Genomic DNA, 24319 nt, shown 5'->3' with positions numbered 1-24319 from the left:
TACTACTGGGACAATGTATACCCTGTTCATGTTCCATAGTCTTTCAGTTTCCTCTTTTAATTCAGCATCCTTCTGGTGTTTTCACTCATTGATTTATGTATGTTATGTGTGTTTGGAATCGCTATACCTATTAAGTGAGTTGTTCTTGCTTGTTCATCCTGTATTATTATATCCTGACAGTTATTATGGATTGTCATATCTGCAATAATGGATCTGTCGTAATATAATTTGTAGGACTCTGACTCTAAAACTGGATTAAGCTTATATTTATAGTAAGGAATGGTGTCTTTTCAATGTTTGTATTTTATATCAAGATTTATTATTATTATTATATTATGTACAAGAATATTAAAATACAAAATGACCCTAGTTTAATGTTCTCAAATTTGTTAACATGTCATTCAAAGAAAGATCGCCAAAAGCATGGGAAACCAGAACCCTTATCATTCTCAACAAAAATGAGACAGAAAACTGTCATTAACCATGATAGACATTGCCCAGTCCATAGGAAACCTTACCCCTTAAGGAAATGCAAAGGGTTCAAAGAAAAACCACTCACGGGCCAAAGATGCTTCCTAAAAGAGCACTCAATATGTTTCAAATGTGCTTCAATGGGACACCGACCAAAAGTCTGTAAAGCCAACATACACTGCACTGAGTGTAACGGTGACCAGCACATTGCGGCACTTCAATCAGGTCCAGCACCTTGGGCTATTACTGGTTCCAGCACACCCACAGCAGAGCATGGCGGGCAGCCATCTGAGCATCCTTTAGATATAGTTACTGCCACATCAACAAACACATGCAGGAAATGCTTCCAAGTTGAATCCTGCTGTAAAACATGTCTATCCAACCCAAATGAACATCCTTAGCAAAAAAATAAAGGCATGTGCAATATTAGATAATCAGAGAAATGTATCCTTGGAAGAATCTAAATTCTTTGACATATTCAGTATTCAGAATTGTGTTTCCCTGTACACTCTAAAGACATGTTCTGGAACATCAGAAATAGCGAGAAGAAAAGCCAGTGGATTTGTCGTGGAGTCTACAGGAGGGTAGGTCTGCTTACCCTTGCCAACCTTCACTGAATGTGACCACATTTCCAACTCCTGAAGCTGCATGCAGTCATTCACATCTTAAAAACATAGAAGACAAGATTCCCCCACTTGACTCTTCTGCTGAAATTCTCCTGTTGCCTGGCAGAGACACTATCTGTGCATATAAAGAACGTGGACAGTGCAACAGTCGGCACAATGCGCCTTATGTCCAATGACTGGACCTAGATTGGGTCATAGTGGGTGAAGTCTGCCTCAATGGTGCTTATCAGACCCCATTCATTTTCATTCAGCATGACAACTCCTTCCAGAGAGCAGGTCCTCAGTCGACTCATTGAGAAGGAACCCAGAAATGAAGGGCCATCATGTAGAATTCATGGACAGACTCTTCAGGAAGAATCATGCTGAGTTAGCTCCTCCACAAAATCCCATCAAAGAAAAATGTTATTTGCCCAACTTTGGTGTTTATCACCCCACAGATATGAATTCTTTGATTCAAGTGCACAGTTCGAAGGTTATCACTGAACAATATGCTCTTGCAATCAAGAATAGCCACACACTTCAAAACCGAGTCCATTGCAGTGATAGCAGACTTTGAACAAATGTTCCACAGTTTCCTGGTGAGAGAGGATCATCAATACTACCTCAGATTCTTGAGGTCTCATGACCACCAACTGGACAACGAGATTCTAGAGTACCGCATGAGAGTTCATGTCCCTCACCAGCTATGGCAGTCTATTGCCTTAAGAGGACAGCTTTTGAGAGAGAGAAGGCATTTGGAACTGAAGCACAATGATAAATAGAAAGGCATTTTTATGTTGATGATGGTATTAAATCATTTTCTGGTGCAGAAGAAGCAGTCAGCATGCTGAAAGCAGCGCAGGACATGTTGGCGCAGTCTAATCTCAGACTGCATAAAATCGTATACTTAGGGCATGCAATGTTTCCCATCTGAAGATATGGCCAAACGCCAAATGTCCACAGAGTCCTGGTCTTGGATGGGACTTCCCTCCTATATAGTGCTTTCTGGTCATCGGATGGGATCTCGTTACTAACAGCCTTACTTTCCAGGTCACTGATACAGGAAGACCCTTTACACAGCATGCTGTGCTATCGATTATCAACAGCCTATCTGACCCTCTTGGATTTGCGGCTGAAGTCAGGTTCCAGGGATGCTTCATGTTAAGAGAGTTGTGATGGCATGTCCCACTCCCAAAAGAGGAATATTGGTAGCAGTGGTGTTCTTCCCTTCAGGATCTTAAAGGTTTGAAGATTCAAAAGATCTACACAATTCCACTATCTGCAGCTCAAAAGAAAGAGATCTGTACCTTCTGTGATGTGTCAACTTAAGCCAATGCTTCTGTTGCATACCTGAAGGTCGCAGACACTGCTGGATATAGTGAAGATGGATTCATCCTGGGCAAGGCAAAGCTTGCTCCCAAACTAGATCTCACCAGAACAAGGCTTGGACCTGGTGCTGCTGCTCTAGCAGTTGAGATGGCAGAGATGATAACAGAAGAGCTGGACACTGAACTAGATGATATCAAGTTCCTTATCAACAACAAGCTTGTGCTTGGTTATATATTTAATGAAACAAGGAGATTCTATATTTATGTACATAATAGGATCCAAGCTATCAGGTGATTAACTCAGAAGAGCCAATGGAACTACGTATTTATTGATCTCAACCCAGCTGATCATCCCATACACGAGCTCCAAGCTAATTAGGTCACCCTCTCCTCATGGTTAACTGGCCCAGCATTCCTTGCTGATTTCCACTGGAAACAATATCAAGGCTGGTACATTTGAAATAAGAACAGTTAAAGATTGTGTAGTAAGACCTTTCAAAACCAGCCTCCTTCTTTTGCTAACAATTTAATGAAATAATCATTTCACTTTTAGTGTCAGTGGTTAAGCTTGACATCCTATGGATGTGGGGCATGGAGTTTTCTGGCCTCTAGAGGTATAGTTCATTTTGTATGAACATCACTTCCTGTATATAAGCTGTTTGTTATATCATTTCCTGTGCGAGTTAATTTGGATGCAATTTGAAGCACACAGTAGAAAGAAATTAGTTTCCGTCCCCTTTCTATGCCCATGAAACAGCAATATCTTTTCATAAGAAAATCTCATTAAAAACCCCAAAAAAGCTTTAATCTTGGGTGATTTTTGAGGGAGCGTATAGCTTTGCACATACACAATAGGAGGGCAGTAGTTACAATCTTACAGAGTTCTGCATCTGAAAGACTTGTAAACTTTTACATAGTTGCCATCTTTTTATGAGGTTGGCAGTATCTGTACTGTAGATATATTCCCCCTAATGGAAGTAATTTTGTGGCTAAAACATGTTGCCAATTCCTCCCATTTTGTAGTAGATACTGGAGTGAGGACATTATAGGTAGGTGCAGGGTCCAACAGTCGGTTTATCATTGAGAACCATATTTTTGAATCACTGCTTGTCTCTGTAATAATCTTAGAAAAAATGGGCTCTTCTAACAGAGTAGACAGCAATGTTAAAGGCTAGTTTTTCCTTGAAAATATTAGTCCTGTTTTCCTCCATTTTCTCTCAGCTGCTTTGCACGATCTGAGCTCACGACAGAAATGTCTAACTGTGACAACATTTTAATAAGTCATTTTGTTTTAACCCTAAGTGGGTCCACTGTCAAATTATTGTTGAAAGAATCAACCATTTCAATTACTGAGTAGTTCAGGTCACATGGGTCAGATAAATTAGTCAGCTCAGAGAATTTAAGTTGCATTGCAGTATTGAGGAACTTTTTTTAAACTAACTTCTTTTGTGGTCTTGATTACAGGCACGAGGACATCAAAAAGTACACAACAATTATCAGAGACAGTAGTATCAGACAGAAACATTAATAATATTTAACCCTTTTGTCATTACTAAGTCAATGTGTATCCAAGTCCATGGGTAGGCTCAGTGACTTGCTAGGTAATATCTAGGCTGTCTAATAAGATAGTTCACATTTGAGCGATCATCAGTATGAATATTGAACTCTCCAATGACAATCCTGTCATGGTTCAATATAATAGTGGATAAGATTTCTGAGAATTCCAAGAGAAAGAAGGCATTGGGTTTGGGAGAGCGATGAATGATTAGCACAAAGGATAGGATTCCTACCACAAACTTTAAACATAAACAACTTTTCAAGTTTTGAGTTGTAAACAGACAGATTGCACCTAAAATGTTGCTTGAACACTGTGGCAGGCTCTCCAATTTGGTCACTGGGCCTTGGTACGCTGAAATTGTCATAGTCAGGGGAACACAGTTTAGATAACTGGCTGTATTCATTTGGCACAATCATGTCTCTGTTAAGAACATAAAATCAAGGTCTGTAGAGATAATATCATTTAAGATGAAAGTCTTATTTGAGCTCACATTTAGAAGAACTAGCTTTAATTAGAATACCCCAGAGTGCCACAACAGGGGAGGTATATTTTACAAGTAGAAGGTAGTTTCTGTTAACACCTTTCATGGGATAGTTTAATCTGGGAGCCCTTTCAGTGAAAATGATCTGAATATGATGGGTAACATTTACTGGCTATAAAATAGGGTTGGGAAGTATAGAAGTCATATTCAGGACTGGTGGTGTTAGTGATAGAAGTAGTATATTGGAATGGCTGTGAAGAGCTGGTGAACGATGAGGAGGAATTTGATAGGGGAGGATCTCACATGTAGTTGACTGTAAACAGTCATACATGTTGGCTTGCCCGAGTGCCCTGGAATATGTTTACAGGCAGTTTCCATGAGCCCAGACAGTTTGGGTGAAGACTGTCAGATATGGAAAAAGGTGGCACATTCCCAAAATAGATTAAAATTGTTAATGAAGCCAATTATCATCACTCTGCATTGCGTCTGAAGCCAAACATGCAGACGGAGGAGCCGCTAAAACATCCAGAATCAGAACAGGAATCTGGAGATCACTCCCTCCACTATTTGAAAACAAAAGTTAAATCCTGTCTTCAACTTGAATCCTAAGTGCAAGATATTTTTAAAATCAAACAGCCATGTACATCAATTTAATATAGAGCTGAAGTATTTAACTTTTACCCCAATTTGTGCAAGTTTCTTAAGATTTGCATTGCTGAAGAAACAAGTTGTTTCAATCCCATTGTTCAACTGTAGCAAAAGTACCCACACTGCTTTCATTGCTCAGATGTGGTGATTAATCAACACTGTTTTTTGGGGAAAAAATTACTATGTGCTTTATTAGAATGAGAAACTTTTTAAAATCACAAGATATTCAACTTTATTTCATAATTATTTTGAAAGCAAAATATACTGTCTTTTCCAAATTATTTTCATGTTTTATATGGGAAAACAACAATTCTGGATCAGAGGTGTGACGATTAAACAATGATTCAGTCTGTAAATTAAAAAAGCAAATAACTTTTATTATTTAATGATTTATAATAATCTAAATATAACAATTATAACTTGTTCTGTATAATGCAAATTCCACTATCTACTCAACAGCAGCAGCAATGGGGCTAGTTTTAGTTAACATTTGATAATGCAGAACAAAGATATTAAATAACAATTTGAATCAATTAAGAACAAAATGAATTGAAGGAATTTCACTACCTCTGAACAGCATTTCCAGTTCCTTTCTAAACTGATTGGCAATGAAATATGAACAATATTAATTCTATCTTTGTAACAGAGACAATCTTTTTGAAGCACACAAGTGGAAACTCTGTAGCCATAAGCTGTGTCTAGCCTATACTGTATTAAAGTGTCAGTGCTATTTAGAGAGTTTTGATTCACCAGTGAAGTAAAATACTAACAGATGGGTATTTTTTGGCTCTTCCTATTTATCATTGTTCCCAAAAATATCAACTCAATTGAACATTAACTCAAGAAATAATATCTTATTCCTGTAACTTACCAAATTATAAGTTTCAAAAGGATTCAATTTTAGTAACAAAGCTGACCACAAAAACCACATCACATGTGGTACAAAGGAACCCTCTAATTGTAATATAATGCAAGTGTGAGAAGTTAATAACCATATTTTATTAAATAAAAATATTCAAACAGTGGCAACTTAATATACATCTTTATCTACGCCGGATTCATAATTTCTTCATACTTCGGAGGATCTTCACTTTGCCGCACTTCATTGTTGATTCTTACATTCTCCATTTGGTTAGTAGCTTCATCATAGGATGGAGGGGGATCTGAATTTAACCCAGACAATCTTACAGGGCTTCCATTTTGATTGGAGTGTTCACTGGACGTGCCTTCTGGCTGCAGGGTACGTAATCTATCAGGTGGACTGACAGAATGCCCATTATAACCAAATACAACCACTGACAAGTTCCTGGTGGCTTGGTTTGCCTGGAACTGAGTCTGGGCAAATGCATTTTGCCTGCGATTTGCCTTTCTCACCTGGCATCGCCAGATAACAAAGAGAATAATAATAATTACAAGGAGGCCAGCTATCAGAGGAGCCACAAGATAAACTGATTCCATGTTGATGTTGGCACCACTTCCTTGATTCTCATTTTGTCCCTTTATGTATTCTGACCAGAAGTCATTCTAAAAATAAAAAAAACATGTTAAATTGATTTACACCAATTTCAAAATATTGTTTAGCATGAAATCTTTCTGCACTATATTCCATAAAGTGACAGTTGACTGAAATTATTTTAATAGTTATACCCTCATGATGTGAAGGAAAATGTCTCAGGAGTTTTGTGCAAAAGACTAGAATGGGAATAAAAGGCAACACTCATACTTCCAGAAATTCTAGACCAAGCTGATTTTCCTCATTGTCTGACATTTACCATTTCCACCCCCTCCTCCCCAAGTCCTTCCATCATCCACAAGGCCTATCATGAATAGTGTGGAATATTTATCCAGATGAATACAGCTCTGACATTAAAGCACCGTGATACTACCCAAGACCAAACAGACCACTTGGCTGGCATATAAACCTTCAGTCTAAACATCCACAGCCTCCACCAACCCAATGCTTATTATCCACAAATGCATCACAGAAACTTGGCTAAGCTTCTTTGACAACACTTCTCAAACATGCAACTTAAAGCACCATACCACTACTTGCAAATACCCCTCAGACACTACCTTTACAAGACAATGTTGTTCCTTTACATTCTGTGCATTTTCAAAAAGAAAAATGCATAGACAATAATTCCTGACATTCTTAGGCTGTCAAAAAAATTGGTGACAGGAGCCCTTGTACTCCAACACTGGCAATTCTAAACAAGTGAAACATTATGTTATGGTACATTTTCCTGTAGTTTGTCTCCTGTGCTTTGCACCACATTGTTCAGGGGATCAGCTCAAGTCTCCTGAAAATCAGAAGCATCTACATTACACTGATTTCATTCAGGATATTATAAGTATAACAAAATCTTTATTTAATCAAATAAGTTAAGTAACAGATTTAATCATTACAATGGAGAGCAGTAATTAAAAAGATCCTGGCAGAATTAAAACTATAGAACATAGAAAACCTACAGCACAATACAGGCCCTTCAGCACACAAAGCTGTGCCGAACATGTCCTTACCTGAGAGATTACCTAGGGTTACCCATAGTCCTCTATTTCTCTGAGCTCCATATACCTGTCCAGGAGTCTCTTTTAAAAGACCCTATAGTATCCACCTCCACCACTGTCGCTTGCAGCCCATTCCACGCACTCACCACTCTCTGCGTAAAAAAATGTACCCCGACATCTCCTCTGTACCACGCCCTCTCGTGTTACCCATTTCAGCCCTGGGAAAAAGCCTCTGACTTTCCACGTGATCAATGCCTCTCATCATCTCGTACACCTCTATCAGGTCACTCTCATCTTCCGTCACTCCAAGGAAAAAAAAAGCCGAGTTCACTCAACCTATTCTCAAAAGGCATGCTCCCCAACCCAGGCAATATCCTTGTAAATCACCTCTGCACCCTTTCTAAGGTTTCCACATCCTTCCTGTAGTGAGAAGACCAGAACTAAGCACAGTATTCCAAGTGGGGTCTGACCAGGGTCCTTTTCAGCTGCAACATTACCTTTTGGCTCCTAAACTCAATCCCACGATTGATGAAGGCCAATGCACCATATGCCTTCTTAACCACAGTCAACCTGCACAGCAGCTTTGAGTGTCCTATGGATTCAGACCCCAAGATCCCTCTGATCCTCCACACTGCCAAGAGTCTTACTATTAATACTATATTCTGTCATCATATTTGACCTACCAAAATGAACTACTTCACACTTGTCTGGGTTGAACTCCATCTGCCACTTCTCAGCCCAGTACTGCATCCTATCAATGTCCTGCTGTAACCTCTGACAGCCCTCCACACTATCAACACCTCCAACCTTTGTGTCATCAGCAAATTTACTAACCCATCCCTCCACTTCTTCATCCAAGTCATTTATAAAAATCACGAAGAGTAAGGGTCACAGAACAGATCCCTGAGGCACCCCACTGGTGACCAACCTCCATGCAGAATATGACCCATCTACAACCACTCTTTCCCTTCTGTGGGTAAGCCAGTTCTGGATCCACAAAGCAATGTCCCCTTGGATCCCATGCCTCCTTACTTTCTCAATAAGCCTTGCATGGGGTAGCTTATCAAGTGCCTTGCTGAAATTCATATACACATCTACTGCTCTTCCTTCGTCAATGTGTTTAGTCACATATTCAAAAAAATTTAATCAGGCTCATAAGGCACAATCTGCCTTTGACAAAGCCTTGCTGACTATTCCTAATCATATTATGCCTCTCCAAATGTTCATAAATCGCTCTTCTCAGGATCTTCTCCATCAACTTACCAACCATTGAAGAAAGACTCACTGGCCTATAATTTCCTGGGCTATCTCATCTTCTTTTCTTAAATAATGGAACAACATCCGCAACCCTCCAATTCTCCAGAACCGCTCCTGTCCTCATTGATGATCATCGCCATAGGCTCAGCAATCTCCTCCCTTGCTTCCCACAGTAACCCGAGGTACATCTTATCTGGTCCTAGTGACTTATCTAACTTGATGCTTTTCAAAAGCTCCTGCACACTCTTTCTTAATATCTACATGCTCAAGCTTTTCAGTCCGCTGTAAGTCATCCCTACAATCGCCAACATCCTTTTCGGTAGTGAATACGTAAGCAAAGTATTCACTTTGGGCTGAGTTTTGGAAAGCCAAGCCACACCACATCCAATTTCTCATTCAGGCAGTGTATGATGTGCTTCCAAGCCCATAAAACCTACACACATTGGGCAAAGCAGAGTCATCAGCGTGCCCACTGTGTTCCAAGCAAGCACATCCTCAGCAGCTGCACAAGGGCACTTGGTGAGGGACGGTACTGATGGAGGCATGATCAGGTCCTGAAGACCATCGCTGAAGCCATCAGCGCAGGAGTGGAGTGGGTGAAGTGGTCCCGACTCTCCAAGCAGACCATTGCCTTTGTCAGAGCTGAGGAGCAGCCAATACCCACAAAAAGAACATCGGCAGGTATCCTGACCTCTGCAAGGGACTGGCAGCTGTTGGTGGACCTCAAAAGGCAGCTGAAGTTCCTCAACCATATCGCAGCCACCACCCTGAGACCAGACATTGTCCTTGTGTCCGAGTCTACGAAGCAGGTGGTGATATTGGAGCTAACAGTCCCATGGGAAGATCGCTTGGAAGAGGCCTTTGAAAGGAAGCTATCAAAGTACGCCGGACTGGTCAGCAACTGCCAGCAGGCTGGATGGAGAGCGAGGTGTCTCCCAGTGGAAGTTGGTTGTAGGGGATTCGCAGCCTGTTCCTTAGCCAGAGCCTTCAGCAATTTGGACCTCAAGGGAGACAGGAAGAGGAGAGCCATCCGCAATACCACCAATGCTGCAGAGAGGGCCTCAAGATGGCTATGGCTCAAGAGAGGGGAGCCATGGAGTCATAGGTAGCTAGCCATCTGGACACAAGCTGGGGTCTGATCAGCCCTGGCTGGGTCACCTGGAGAAGGTGATGTGTCCAGAAGCATTAGTAGATGTATGCACACAGCATTAAGTACCTCTGCTATCTCCTCCGGTTCCATACACACTTTTCACTGTCACACTTGATTGGTCCTATTCTTTCATGTCTTATCCTCTTGCTCTTCACACACTTGTAGAAAGCCTTGGGTTTTCCTTAATCCTGTCCGCCAAGGCCTTCTCATGGCGCATTCTGACTCTCCTAATTTCTTTCTTAAGCTCCTTCCTACTACCCTTACAATCTTCCAGATCTCAATCATTACCTAGCTTTTTGAACCTCTTAAGTTCTTTTTTTCTTCTTGACTAGATTTACAACAGCCTTTGTACACCATGGTTCCTGTACCCTACCATCCTTTCCCTGTCTCATTGGAACGTACCTATGCAGAACTCCACACAAATGTCCCTGAACATTTGCCACATTTCTTCCATACATTTCCCGAGAACATCTCCTCCCAATTTATGCTTCCAAGTTCCTGCTTGATAGCCTCATATTTCCCTTTAATCCAATTAAACATTTCCCTGTTGTCTGTTCCTATCCCTCTCCAATGCTATGGTAAAGGAGATAGAATTGTGATCACCATCTCCAAAATGCTCTCCCACAGAGATCTGACACGTGACCATGTTCATTTCCCAATACCAGATCAAGTACAGCCTCTCCTCTTGCAGGCTTAACTACATATTGTGTCATGAAACCTCCTTAAACACACCTCACTAACTCCACCCCATCTAAACCCCTTGCTTGAGGGAGATGCCTAGAAATATTTGGGAAATTAAAATCTCCCACCTGGACAATCCTGTTATTATTACAGCTTTCCAGAATCTGTCTCCCTATCCTCGATGTCCCTGTTACTATTGGGTTGTCTATAAAAACATCCAATAGAGTTACTGTTCCATTTCCTGTTCCAAACTTCCACCCACAGAGACTCCATAGACAAACCCTCCATGACTTCCTCCTTTTCTGCAGCCATGACACTATCTCTGATCAACAGTGCCACGCCCCCACCTCTTTTGCCTCCCTCCCTGTCCTGCCCAAAGAGCCATCCAAGTCTCTGTAATGGCCACAACATCATAGCTCCAAGTACTGATCCACACTCTAAGCTCACCTGCTTTGTTCAAAAAACTCCTTGCATTAAAATAGACACATCTCAAACCATTGGTCTGAGTGCGTCCCTTCTCCATCACCTGCCTATCCTCCCTCTTGCACCGTCTCCAAGCTTTCTCTATTTGTGAGCCAACCACCTCTTCTCCGTCTCTTCAGTTTAGTTCCCACCTACAAGCAATCCTAGTTTAAACTCTCCCCAATAGCCTTAGCAAACCTCCCCGCCAGGATATTGGTCTCCCTGGGATTCAAGTGCAACCTGTCCTTTTTGTACAGGTCACACCTGCCCCAAAAGAGGCCCCAATGATCCAGAAATCTGAATCCCTGTCACCTGCTCCAATCCCTCAGTCACAGATTTATCCTCAACCTCACTCTGTTGTTATACTCACTGTCACATGGCTCAGGCAGTAATCCTGAGATGACTACCTTTTTGGTCCTGCTTCTCAACTTCCTTCCTGACTCCCTGTAGTCTGCTTTCAGGACCTCCTCCCTTTTCCTGCCTATGTCATTGGTACCAATATGTATCACAACCTCTGGCTGTTCTCCTTCCCACTTCAGGATATCGTGGACGTGATCAGAAACATTCTGGACCCTGTCACCTGGGAGGCAAGCTACCGTTCGTGTTTCTGTCCTGCATTCACAGAAACACCTGTCTGACCCCTAACTATGGAGTCCCCTAACACTGCTGCCATCTCCATCCTTTCCCTACCCTTCTGAGCCACAGGGCCAGACTGTGTGCCAGAGGTGTGGCCACTGTTGCTTCCCCCAGGTAGGCTGTCCACCCCCCCCCCCCAAAACAGTACTCAAGGAGTACTTATTGTTAAGGGGTACTGCCACAGGGGTGCTGTCTAGTTTCTGACTCCTGCCCTTCCTTCTCTTGACTGTTACCCACTTATCTGTCTCCCGAGGCCCCAGTGTGATTACATGCTTGTAGCATCTGTCTATCACCTCCTCACTCTCCCTGACCAGATGAAGTCATTGAGCTGCATCTCCAGTTCCCTAATGCGGTCCCTAAAGAGCTGCAGCTCGACGCACCTGGTACAGATGTGGCTGGCTGGGAGTCTCCCGGACCTCCCACATTTTGACACCCAGCACAGAACACCAGCCTCACATTCATACTTCTTGTCTGTATTCTACATAGGCAACCTACTTCACGTTGACCTGCTATTGCTGAAGCCCCGCTGAGCCAAAGCCTTCCTACTGTCTCCCTCTACTCTGTTCCCTGCTCTCCTGACACCCACTCTATAAAGCGGTCTCCTTTTAAACTCTTCTCACTGGCTGACGTCCATGTGCTTGTGCAGTCATGCCCCGAAGAAATAACACTGATGAAGTAGTAATAATTATGAGGAAATTGTTGACAAGAAACTTTTCAAAAAGGTTAATGAACTATCAATGAATTTCTCCTGGAAAAAAATAATGCACAGAAAAGACATTTTCCATGTTTCCAACAGATAATTTTCCAAGTGGATAGTAGAAATCTTCTTGCCCACAGATAATAATGCATTCCACAGCTTAAACCAATATTTGCTCATAACATAGAAAATCCAGATTGTTTTGTTACCCATTTCCTGCATTAAGTGTTATCATCTGGCAGAAGCTGTATCCTAAATCCTTCATCCTTCCTCTTCACACACATAACCAATTTCTCATCATTATAACATTGCAACAGATTCCTCCCTTTAAACTTCATGTCACACAGAGATCTACTGCTTGCTTGATTACATATAAAAATTCTCTACCCAAAAAAAATTGCTTCATCCTTGCACTTAATTTTCAGCCGCTCCTGAGATTACTTTCAGATGCCCTTATCAAGAACATTAATTATCAACAACTATGCATCTTATTGTACAAGATCCTGAGGGGTCATGACAAGGTAGATGTTGACATATTTCCAATAGTAGCAGAATCCTGAACAAGGGGACATAATCATAAACTAAGGGGACTATTATTTAAAACTGAGGTATGCAAGAACTTCTAAAAGGTGTTGGAACTCCGGAATTGTAGACTCCAGCATTGTGGAGGTCAGATCAAATTTATAGTATACATTTTTGAAAGATGAGAGAATTGAAGTCTATGGAAAATTGGTGTAGCCACGATTACACTGAACAACAGTGTCATGGGATGGAGTTCTTAATTTTTTTTTAAACCTTTTACTATCTTTCAAAGTAGTTTTTGACAATTAATCCTTAACACACTTGGGTAGAAGGAAAGACAGAAGCAAGCAATAATTATTAACTTCAGTTGTGTTCCACAGGAGAAGGATATGATATTTATCAAGCAAACAAAAGTTACTTGCACTGATTGCACATTCCTAAATATAGGAATGAATTTTCAAACATCTCTGGCATTCAGTTCACCAAGAACATAATTAAGATAGAATGAGAGCTGCCTGCTCATCTTGCTGCTTAGTATCCATATAACTTTACTATCAGCCTCTTTCTTCCCCTTCATTCCTCAACATGCTTTTCATATTTATCTCCAAGCCACTTCTAATCCAACATGTATCATCTCAGCATTTCCCATATTACTCTCATTAGGTTCTTCCTCCATAGCCAAATTGTGCTTACCGCCAGTATTCAACACAATACCAGCCAAGTAATGGTGAAATAATCACTGTAGTTTTGTTATCAGTTTTTACTTTCCATACAAGTGTATTCCATGCCCAATGCTGAAATATGCAATGTGTTATGCTAGGCACTTGTTTCCCCAATTACTGAACCTCATTCTTCACACACAACTGCAACTGAAATTAAGAAAGATACTTTCTCACACAAACTAATGGAATTTTTAAATTTCTACTGCTTAGTGAAAAATGATTTGAACAAGGGACTTGCTTTGACAACGGCTATTTGTAAAGTCAACATAAAACGTTACAAAAGCAGATGACAATGTCAATTCTAAAATTTCTTTCATTGTGTTCAGTAAATGTGTGAATTCCAATGGTACAAACAGCATATTTACCACACATTTTATACTCAAATATTATACCCTCCCAGGTCTACAGTTTAATTTCAAATGCTTCCTTCACAACATTAGCATTTAAACCTTTTCCTATATTTGTAAATAAAATTCAATTGTTAAAACCAATAAAGTGTGCAGAACAGAAGGCAGTCATTGGTTCCTTGCAAAATAAAGCTAACATTTAACCCTAATCCTACGCTCTTTCACCTAGCAAAATCCCCACCCCCTTGAATTATTTATCCAATGCTCTTGGAAGTTTTTGAATCTGGTTACATCTGTTGTGTAATTTAATATTTCAGTAATATTGTAAATATATTGTTAGATTAAGCATTCTTTATTGTTTACATAATTCATTATAGGTTATATCTAAAAATATGTGAAGGGCATATATCATTATCCCACATCATATGTGCACACCTCACTAAAGTAAGACTGAAGTACAGACATGTTATCCCCAGTGTCAGGTTTTTCTTTCGATTAATTTTATGTTTTGCAGTTACAAAACAGATCATCCTTTGAGAAAAAGACTTCTGATCTTAAGTGTAAATTATGGATCCTTGTAAGTATAGTTAGCCACAAACTCTAACTCCTACAAGTGAGAAGGTAAAACAAATAATCACTTATTAGAAATGGTCATATCAAACCCAAATGTGAAAGCAAATACATCAGTACAACTGCAAACTAGCTAACCCTTGGTACTTACTGTCTTTTCATCATTTTCAAATGCTTCTCTTGCTTCTTCATAAGTACAAACTTCTTCCTGACATTCACGTTCAATATTGCCTTGTTGTATCTCTTCAAAGAGATAATTTTTTCTTCGATATCTTTTCAGAATAGAATTGGCCTCGCCCTGTTTCAGGAACACTACAAAAAATGCAAAACATTTTATGAACTATGCTGCTCTATAGAAAGAGAATCATGCACCGTGCACTAAAAAGAAAACAAACTCATTCAATTAGTCATATCAGAAAATATTGCACATACCTGAGTGTAGAGAGAAAATCCCTGAGTGTTTTAAAAGCTGTAAAGCAAATCTGTAGCATAATACCACAGGAATGGCAGGCATGTGATTGATTATGAATGTGGATTGCAAACTGAAAGCACTGTTAAATTTTAACAACCAAATTCCATCAATAAATCACAGATAAATAATTAACACAAAACAAAAAAATTTGTTACATGCTGTAGTACCTATATGTGGGAGCTTGTGGACATTTTTTTGTTTAAGGCAATTACAGCTGTGAGTCAGTGTTAAGAAACTGGAATCTAAATTGTGTTATTCCTACAGTGGTAGAGAGGTACCAAGACTTATCGCTGCAGCAGGCTGTCACATCCCAAATGACTTTAGTACTGGCAAGATCAGGGACAGGAGATGACTCCAGATCAGCCAGGTAGAGGGATCCAGAAGATACTATGACAGCAGATCAAGTTTTTGCATACATCCAATAGATTTGAGTTTCTTCACACTCTTGGGAACAAGCCTGGGGACTTAGTAGAAGGAAGTGATTTAACTGTGGCCAGGAAGTCTCTCAAATAGGGGTGAAAAGACAGAAAATGTTGAAGAGTGCAGTGCATTACATTAGAGGGAAAGACAATTCATTACAAGCGGAGTACAAGATCTACAGGTTATGTTACCTATCCAATACCAAAGCGAGGGCCATCTCCAAGGAAGAGAAATTTAATTTGAGAGGGGGCTGGAAGATCCAATTGTCACAATCCCATGGTCTTAACATTAAGAAACAGTAAAAGGTTCTGAACTTAAAAAACACAACAATTGAAGATAGTAAACTTTAGATTATAGTAACATATCATAAGCAAATTGCTATACAATAGCCAAGACTAAAACAAAATCCTGGCAACACTCAATAAGTGTGGAAAGGGAATCAAAATTTTCAGGTTGAAGATCCTTCATGAAATTTGTTTATTTCCCCAAATGTTGCCTGGTCTGCTGAGTGTTTCTGATATTTTGTTTTCATTTCAGATTTTTAGCATGTGTAATTTTCTTAAAATTTTCATTCAAGGAGAAGAAATGGTTTGGAGATGCTCAAGTACAATATTAATATTCAAATGCTTACTTTCTCTAAAGCTATGAACATGGCTGTATCACTAAGTCAAATTGATTGCATTGATACAGATTTCAAGTTTATGTAACCTAATTGTTCAGTTTCCTTTGACGACCACATCTGGGTTTAAGACAACTTAAAAGCATTTAAAACTGCTGCTTGATACTGCTTCTCTAATGATTGTTGATAATATTAACTTTCAAAGTCAAGTTAATAAGTTTTCTGTACTGCTTAAAATCAACATTCCATTCAAAGCGAGATTTTTTGAACAGCATGGTTAAGTGATACCACCAGGTTGAGGAACAGCTTTGAAACACGAGTAACCCTACATTGGAACACAATGAACCACTTCTTGCATCAAGATGGACTGATGTCTGAGTGTGTTTCCCCACCCCTATCACCGTCTGGTTTTATTGTCTCTACCTACATGCCTGTGATGTTGCTGTAATTTTTTCTGAACCAGTACTTCACTGTACTTGCACACATGACTTTTAGAGTAAAGTGGATGAAATGAATATTTTCAGGACTCAAGAACAAGAATATTGCATCTCTCAAGAGCTGAGCTGGATCATTCCCAGGCAGTTCTGAGCAGCCAGATTTATTCCAAAATAACTAACATTTAAACTGCCATGCAGCATGGAGGATGTGTGATGGTGCCATTATCTTCACCAGGATTATGTTTTAGACTACCAACAGTGTTGCTATTAAAAATCTGTATTTGCATCACATAGCTAGCTGGCTGAGATCAAGGAGGTTATATGATATGTTGGTTCCATTATGGTCCACTGCAGAACCACTCTGGCAGGAATCAGCAAGCCCAATCAAGCCTCATCTGTGGATACTGAAGTTCTCCACCCAGAGCAAATTTAAAGCCCAACAAATTGTGTTCTTTTCAAATTTGTTGAAAATGTAATGCCCAAAACCAGGATTAAGAACAAACAGCAGTAATAAGTGTTTCATGAAACGACTTGGTTGAATAGACACATCATTAATACAAGTTCACGTCACCCCCTCCTGATGTACCACTGCAGCACATTGGGCGATTCTGTCCAGCCAATGGAGCAGATCCCACTTGCAGATAATTCTAGAATAATCTGGGATTATAGATGCAATGTTTGTCTTTTGTTACATGTATCCAGTCTGTACTCAATTTATCGACGGGACAGCTTTAATTTAGACAACCATCTCCAAATGCTCTTATGGAAGGACCACTCAGAATCACTGGGTTGTTTAGGTATCAGGAAATGTTCCTTATTCAGAGGTTTCAGAAAGCATTCTTCTCAGCCTCTCAACAAAATCAGAAAGTTTAAGTGGAGTATTTGCTGATCAAGACAGATTAGTGAAAAAAAAGAGAAACAACGCAAGGGTGGGGCAAATTAAACTATGACTAATGAATATCAGGAACAACATTGAACAATACTTGCATAGAACTTAAAAAACATTAGTTTAGATTTTTAAAATGATATTTGACAAAACCTAAACAGTAACAGAATCCATACTCACCACTTTCCATGCTTTACTTTTACAGATAAAATCTGGATGTCTGAAAGAAGGAAAATACACATTATGATGGACACTAAACAACGGCTACAAGATATTCCTTAAGGTATATCTATCTAAAAATAAACACAAGGAAGTCTGCAGATTCTGGAAATCTAAAACACATGCAAAATGATGGAGAAACTCAGCAGGTTAGGCAGTATCTATGTTCAAGAGTAAACAGTTGACATTTTGGACTGAGAACCTTCTTCAGGACTGGAAAGGAAGGGGGGGGGGTGAGGGGAGAAGATGCCTGAATAAAAAGGTGGGGGAGGGGGTGGAGGGGAAGGAGGATAGCTAGGTGATAGGTGAAGCCAGCTGGGTAGGAAAGATAAAGGGCTGGAGAGGAAGGAATCTCATAGGAGAGGAGAGTAGACCATAGGAAAAAGGGAAAAGGCCCGGGGGAGGTGAGAAAAGGGGAGACCAGAGTGAGGAAAAAAAAAGGGAGGTGGGAGGAAAAAAAAGGGAGGTGGAAGGAAAACTGTTTTACCAGGAGAAGAAACCAATATTCATGCCATCAGGTTGGAGGCTACCCAAATGGAATATTAGGTGTCACTCCTCCACCTTGACACAAAAGGTGGCCATGGACTGGGATGTTTGGCCATCAGGAAGTTCCACTTTTGGAGGATGGAGCAGACAGACTTTCTTCACCACTTTCAGGGTGTCAAGTTTGGCAAGCATCATACATACCATAACTAAACTCCTCCCCCATATGCACTGAATGAATGGAATGCAGATTGACAACCCAGAGATGGTATTTAGACTGAATTCCACAGCTACAGCTTGAAAATAATACGGCCCATCCATAAACAATGATTTATTAACAATTGAGAAGAATAGGGAAGTTGTGCTAACAAGAAAGCTAGTGGAATAAGGGATAAATTGAAAGCAGGGTATGTGGTGGGGCTAGATGCACAAAGAAAGCAGCTGTTGTGCAGCAAAAAAAAACTTAAGCGTTGGACAACTGAATGACCCATTCCTGAAATTAAAAAATATTTTTAAATAAATCAGAACATTTATAAAACTTGCTTTTTAGAAAATTTTAAACATTTTAGAAAACTCTACAAAGTGACACATATTGCATGTAGGCATAATTTATCTCAAAAATAAAGTTATTATATTTAAAACTTGTAAGAATTACCAAAAGCCAAAATACGACTATCATTTTCAAATTTTCCATATGGCTGGAAAAAGTCTGAAGATGGGGCCAGGGAATTGAGAAGGGAATAGTTTTTATCTTTTAATAGTCATGCATTCTAACTGAAAAGAAACAAATTTATTTCACTTGGTGAGGAAGGTCACTATTCCAGGTGAAGATGGTGTTTTACTTCATGAACCCAAAATTCTGTGAGTTAGTGGATTTACATGAGCCAGAAATCAAATCAATCTTAAAAAATACAATATCCAGTTCCTCAAAACTGAATTTAATATCAGCAATTTCATTCTTTAGAGAATTAGATAAACTATGTCATTTACTAACAGGGAGACAGTGACCAATGAAAATAAACAACTTTGGTGTACAATTCTCCAAAACCACTGCTGAACTTATGAATAGGGAAAGCCTTCAAGTTCAGTTGGTAATTACAAAAGAGCTGTCCAATGAGATTTAACTACTGAATTGGGTTTAGATTCATTGATAAATTTGACAGGAAGTTGTTTCAAAGTCATCCAATTCTTTTTAAAGCTGCAAAAACTTTCAACAATAATTTATTTTGTTTAACATTTGACATAAATGTTACTTCACAAAACTGAGCTAAGAAATAATGAAACTAGAAAGAAAATTTTGTAACCAACTTTATTACATAGTAATCAATTTTTAAATATCTCCACACTGTAAGAGGATGGGGGGGGGGGGGTGTGGAGATGCACTCAACTCCTATGCAAGAACCTGAAACAGCACTAAAGTACTGGAAAATGATCAGAGAACAAAGTTCCACATATCCATGAAAAGGCAGGCAGAGCTGGAATTCATGACATTGGTTAGATAACAAAATGTCAAAAGATACTCCAAAAGGAAATGGACAATGACAGCAATGGGAGGCATGAGGAAAGATGGACAGAAAAGAGCTGTTGAGGTTTCAGGTCAAACCCCCCCCCACTGTTCGACCCACTGAGTTATATAAGCATGTTATTGTTCTAGATTTCAACTGCAGCATTTTTTGTCTCCTCTAAATAAAAACAGATCTTTTTGAATGATGATAGGTTAACAGTAACACAAGGAAATATGCTTTTCTGGGGACTAAAAAGACATCAAAACTTGAGGTATCTATTATTTGCGTTCTAAAGATGTTGCTGTTGAATGAGAGAGCACATCTTTGTGAGGAGGGCCCAATGTTCATACCAAACCACTTCTAAGGGCCACAAGTAAATCTCATTGATAAAATTACATGAAAGCTGCTTTTTCAAAAAAATTATTATTCATATTTTCCCCTCAGGAGATATGCATCTTCCTCCCCCCCCAATTTCTAATCAAGATACTGGACACATTATATCCATGTTTGTACTCCCAAGCCACAAGCATTCATATCAAAAAACACAATGCTGGAGGAACTCAACAGGCCAGGCAGCGTCTATGGATAAAAGTACAGTCGACTTTTCAGCCCCAAATGTCGACTGTACTTTTTTCCCCATAGATACTGCCTGGCCTGCTGAGTTCTTCCAGCATTGTGTGTTTTGTTTGGACTTCCAGCATCTGCAGATTTTCTTTCTTTTGAGCATTCAGATCAAGTTTGTTTCAGAATTTCTTAAAAGTAAAATCAGGTTGAAGCCTGAGCAGAGATAGCAATTCAAGGAATCTTATAATCATTTATGCCTGTATCTGCTCTTCACAAACCACAAATAGTAGCGAAATAGACCTGTACTCTTAAATACACTTAGAATTAAAGGGGTCAAATTTTAGGAGTCACAATTTATGACAGACAAGGTAATTATTTTACTGAGAGATGCTAATTTTTCTAATTCTCTTCCATTTGGTAATTTAAGGAAGAGGTAAATAGAAACTTGATAATCAAGAGCAAAAGGTAACAGGAGAGGTAAAAATGTGTAATCCATATTATGATTTTGTTTATTGGTAGAAAAGGTTGAGGTTTCATGACTTGCTCTAACTTTGTTTTATATGCACTGTAAACCATTAATAAAGAGCATCCAAACACATACCTACTAGTACAGCACACCAGTGTGTAAAGCAGGACACACATCTGAACTTAAGCATGACATAATAGCTGGGAATCTGATTCCCACTCATCTTTATCCCTATACCCTTGGACTGAAAGTTGTCATGGCTACTCCTTTTATACAGATGGGGCTTATCTGATGTAATAACAGGATTCTGGGCAAAATGACAACTGTGGCAACTAGCATGGCAAATTCCATACACCAGCTATCTAACCAGGACTAACACAAGTTTTCTAATATACAATATGGTCTTTGATGATCAACTTCAATTAGAGCTTAGGAACATTTACAATTGAGGCCATTGCGTTATGTTCTGGTTACTAAACTGCTGCACCTTCTGACTCAGAGTTCTTCAAACATTCATGCAGGTACCATTTTTAAAACTGTAATGAAGATTCCTCCAACAATTAAATACTGAATTCCAGACACTTAACTTAATGGGTGTAGAGAATTTATCGCTCCTCCAATCCTTCAACAAAGATAAGAACAAATAAAAACATTTACAATAGAAGCTTTAGCTATTTTTCCTTTGAAGAGGAATGAAAAATTATGAGGTGAGTGTGGGCCTCCGTCAGTCAGAGTTGACCACGGATATTGTGTCCCAGCTGTTTAGATACGCAAGCCTGGGCAGTATGATATGGAGAGCAAGCTGTTGCCACGTAGCAAGCTCCCCCTCTCCATGTAGCTGATGAACCCAAAGGAACGGCAGAAACTGATACAGTTTGGTACCAGCATTGAACTCAATATAGGACTGCCTTAACGACTACAGTTCAGGAATTCCAACCCCCCACTCCCTCAGGGTTTACTGCTGAAGCCTTCCCCATGCATGGGTACAGTCACAAGGCAGCGAAAGTTTGATGTCAGAGTTTTCCTTCTCCTAGATGTGCTGCCAACCCAAGGCTGACGAGCCCCATCTGCCCAAAGCGACAGTAACCCGCCTTAGCCCCTTCTCCTGTCAGTACAAATGGTTCTGCCAAGCTTAGTAGCCAAATCACATGTGAAGGCCAGGAGATGGACTTTGTGTCAGAGGCTATTTGAGGCACATGCCATTAGGAGTATTTAATAGGTAGTGGGAACTTGTCCCCATTACCCCCCCCCCCCCCCATTCAGTAAGGAAAACAGTAACATTATAAAAGAGGAACAAAATCTAAACTAAAAATTCCAGCAATAAATACTAATGATCAAGAGAAAGATCAATATCTTTTATCTTGTAACACATACAAAATAATATCACAGGACATAAGGAGTATAGTTTTTGGAATTCGTTGCACAGAAAATGGAACTCTGTTAAAGCAGTGCTCATACTATTACATGAACCACATCTCATTTAAATTCCATTTAATATTTTTAAAGAAAATAGAAATTTAGTAAATTCCTCCACTGGTTTAATGGTGGAGGACAGAACAAAATCTAAATTACTTCGATGAAAAGAACTACTTACATCCAAACTGCACCTTCAATTTAAACACTTGTCATATTGTAATTTGTCCAGAGTTAAAAACCACACCACTGCTAATGTTCCTTTAAAAAGCAGCTGTGCAGACCAATATTTGCTAGTAGGAAAAGTTTAAGGCCTGAAATACTACATTGCACTTTGATTTTTGTAGCATTCATACTATGAATATTTAGAATGAAAACTGTAAAATCACATCTTAATAGTTGAAGAGTATAATGAAGTATAATACAGTACAAAGAAAACCTTACACTTTTGTAAACTAATTCCACCTGTACAGCAACGAAGGCTACGTGCATAGAGGCATTTCAGTTACTGCATGGCCGTGCACCAGCACAGCTCAGTAATATTGCCACCCTTATAATAATCACGTTGACTCTCCAGAACTGGCTGAATCTTACTAAACATTATGTGGTAACTCCACTCTGCTAAAAACGTCATTAAATTGATGTGAAATGCCACAATGAATAGTTAATCATACAAATAAATGTTAAAATATGTAATGGTTATTTATTGTTGTGCACCATCTCAGGGCAGAGCAATAAATTTAGCCAATATTAAACATTCTACAACCTACAACTTCCTGCATGTTGTTGGCGGCGTTCCACTGATATTTAAGGTCAATTACAACTACTCAGAAGTGAAGAACTTCACAGTCAGTTTAATAGCTAGAATGTGTGAAGCAAACATCCGATTTTGAATTAAAGAATATCTATCGTTCATTTACAGGAATACACCCCCCTCCCCTACGTGCCTGAAGTGTGCTTAACCAGATATCCTTACTCAACAAAACTTCCTTACTATCAAAATCTGTGCAACCCATTGGTGGAATCACGCAAGTCGTCTCTGTCAAAGTAGCGGCATTCACTTATGGCCCCACTCCTATCGTTTCCGATCTCAAATTTATTTGTGTATAGAAGGCCCAGGCTGAATGCTTCGCCATGGAGAAGGGGTGGGGGAGAGAAACTAATCTGTTAGTTCATCAGATTTGCACGTAAACCAGACGGACTGATGCCAAACTACATCTTATTACCAACTGACAAGCGGTCCGAGAGAGAAAAAAGCTATGAAGAGTATCTAAGAAGGGTTGGGAGCGGTGACTGTTTTAACGCATTTTCTCCCTCGTTTAAACATTAAGAAAAATAATTTTTGCAGTTTTCGACGGAATAAACGGCCCCATGGCACCTGTACGACAGGGAGGTGGAGTGGAAATGTTAATTCAGTTATCCGGCTGAGCCACAGTAATACGCCATCGTCAGCGAGCAAGTAATTTATAGGCACCGGGACACGGGATTGAATCGCTAAATCTGAGATATACCCTAACGTCCCTTCTACCAACCCTTTTGGAAAGAGTTGCCGAACAACTCAAAAGTAACTTAAACTCACTTTAAGAAGAAAAAAATGATTATAATACTTTTTATTTGCTCGTTGTACTTTATCCAAATATCAATTAAACCAGCATTTGAATAAACGTCGTCAATGTTCTGGGTCGCGATTAAGCGTCCCAGATACCTAATTTCAATGCTACACAAAGAAGTTTATTAAAAAGAATGTTCCTTCATTGACTCAACTCACATGATCGCGGACAGCATTAATTAGTAACAGCACCACCAAAACAAAGCGAATTCAACACGCCACCAACCTCACTTTATTCGAGATTGTTTTCTCTCTCCCTAACAATTGTTGTATTATCAATATAGCTACAAAACAGTGTCTCGAACTAAGTACAGAAAATAGATTACAACGTAAAATATAGAATAATTACCACACTTTATTTCTCCACTCCGAAAACAACCAAAGCCTTGGAAAGTTTCCGTTCCCAATCTAGAAAAGAGCATGCGCACAACTAGGCCACGCTTTCCCAACAGCTTGATTTTTTAAATGGGCAATAACCACGAACTCCTTAAAGGAGCAGCTACACGTTTTCTCAATTTCAATCATATTGTTGACCTTTAGAAATATATGCTATTAGTAAGTACAACTCTTGGAGACTTTGTTA

General features: G+C 39.5%; 1 protein-coding gene across 2 annotated transcripts; it reads right to left on the bottom strand.

Annotated features, from left to right (window-relative positions):
• Positions 1-5252: 5252 nt before the first annotated feature.
• Positions 5253-24181, bottom strand: prrg1 (proline rich Gla (G-carboxyglutamic acid) 1). Of its 2 annotated transcripts, none has more exons than XM_073045669.1 (4): positions 24086-24181; positions 17658-17697; positions 14795-14955; positions 5253-6615 (listed from the first exon to the last, which is right to left on the bottom strand). In XM_073045669.1, the coding sequence occupies exons 2-4, from the start codon at positions 17665-17667 to the stop codon at positions 6139-6141; spliced, it is 648 nt and encodes a 215-aa protein (XP_072901770.1). In that variant the 5' UTR covers positions 17668-17697; positions 24086-24181; the 3' UTR covers positions 5253-6138. The 2 variants fall into 2 exon arrangements, with proteins under 2 accessions (XP_072901770.1, XP_072901771.1); XM_073045670.1 differs by having other exon boundaries at positions 24091-24161.
• Positions 24182-24319: the final 138 nt, after the last annotated feature.

The sequence above is a fragment of the Hemitrygon akajei genome, chromosome 5 (genome assembly GCF_048418815.1).
Source record: "Hemitrygon akajei chromosome 5, sHemAka1.3, whole genome shotgun sequence".
NCBI classification, from domain to species: Eukaryota; Metazoa; Chordata; class Chondrichthyes; order Myliobatiformes; family Dasyatidae; genus Hemitrygon; species Hemitrygon akajei.
This window is presented reverse-complemented; position numbering and strand designations above follow the sequence as displayed.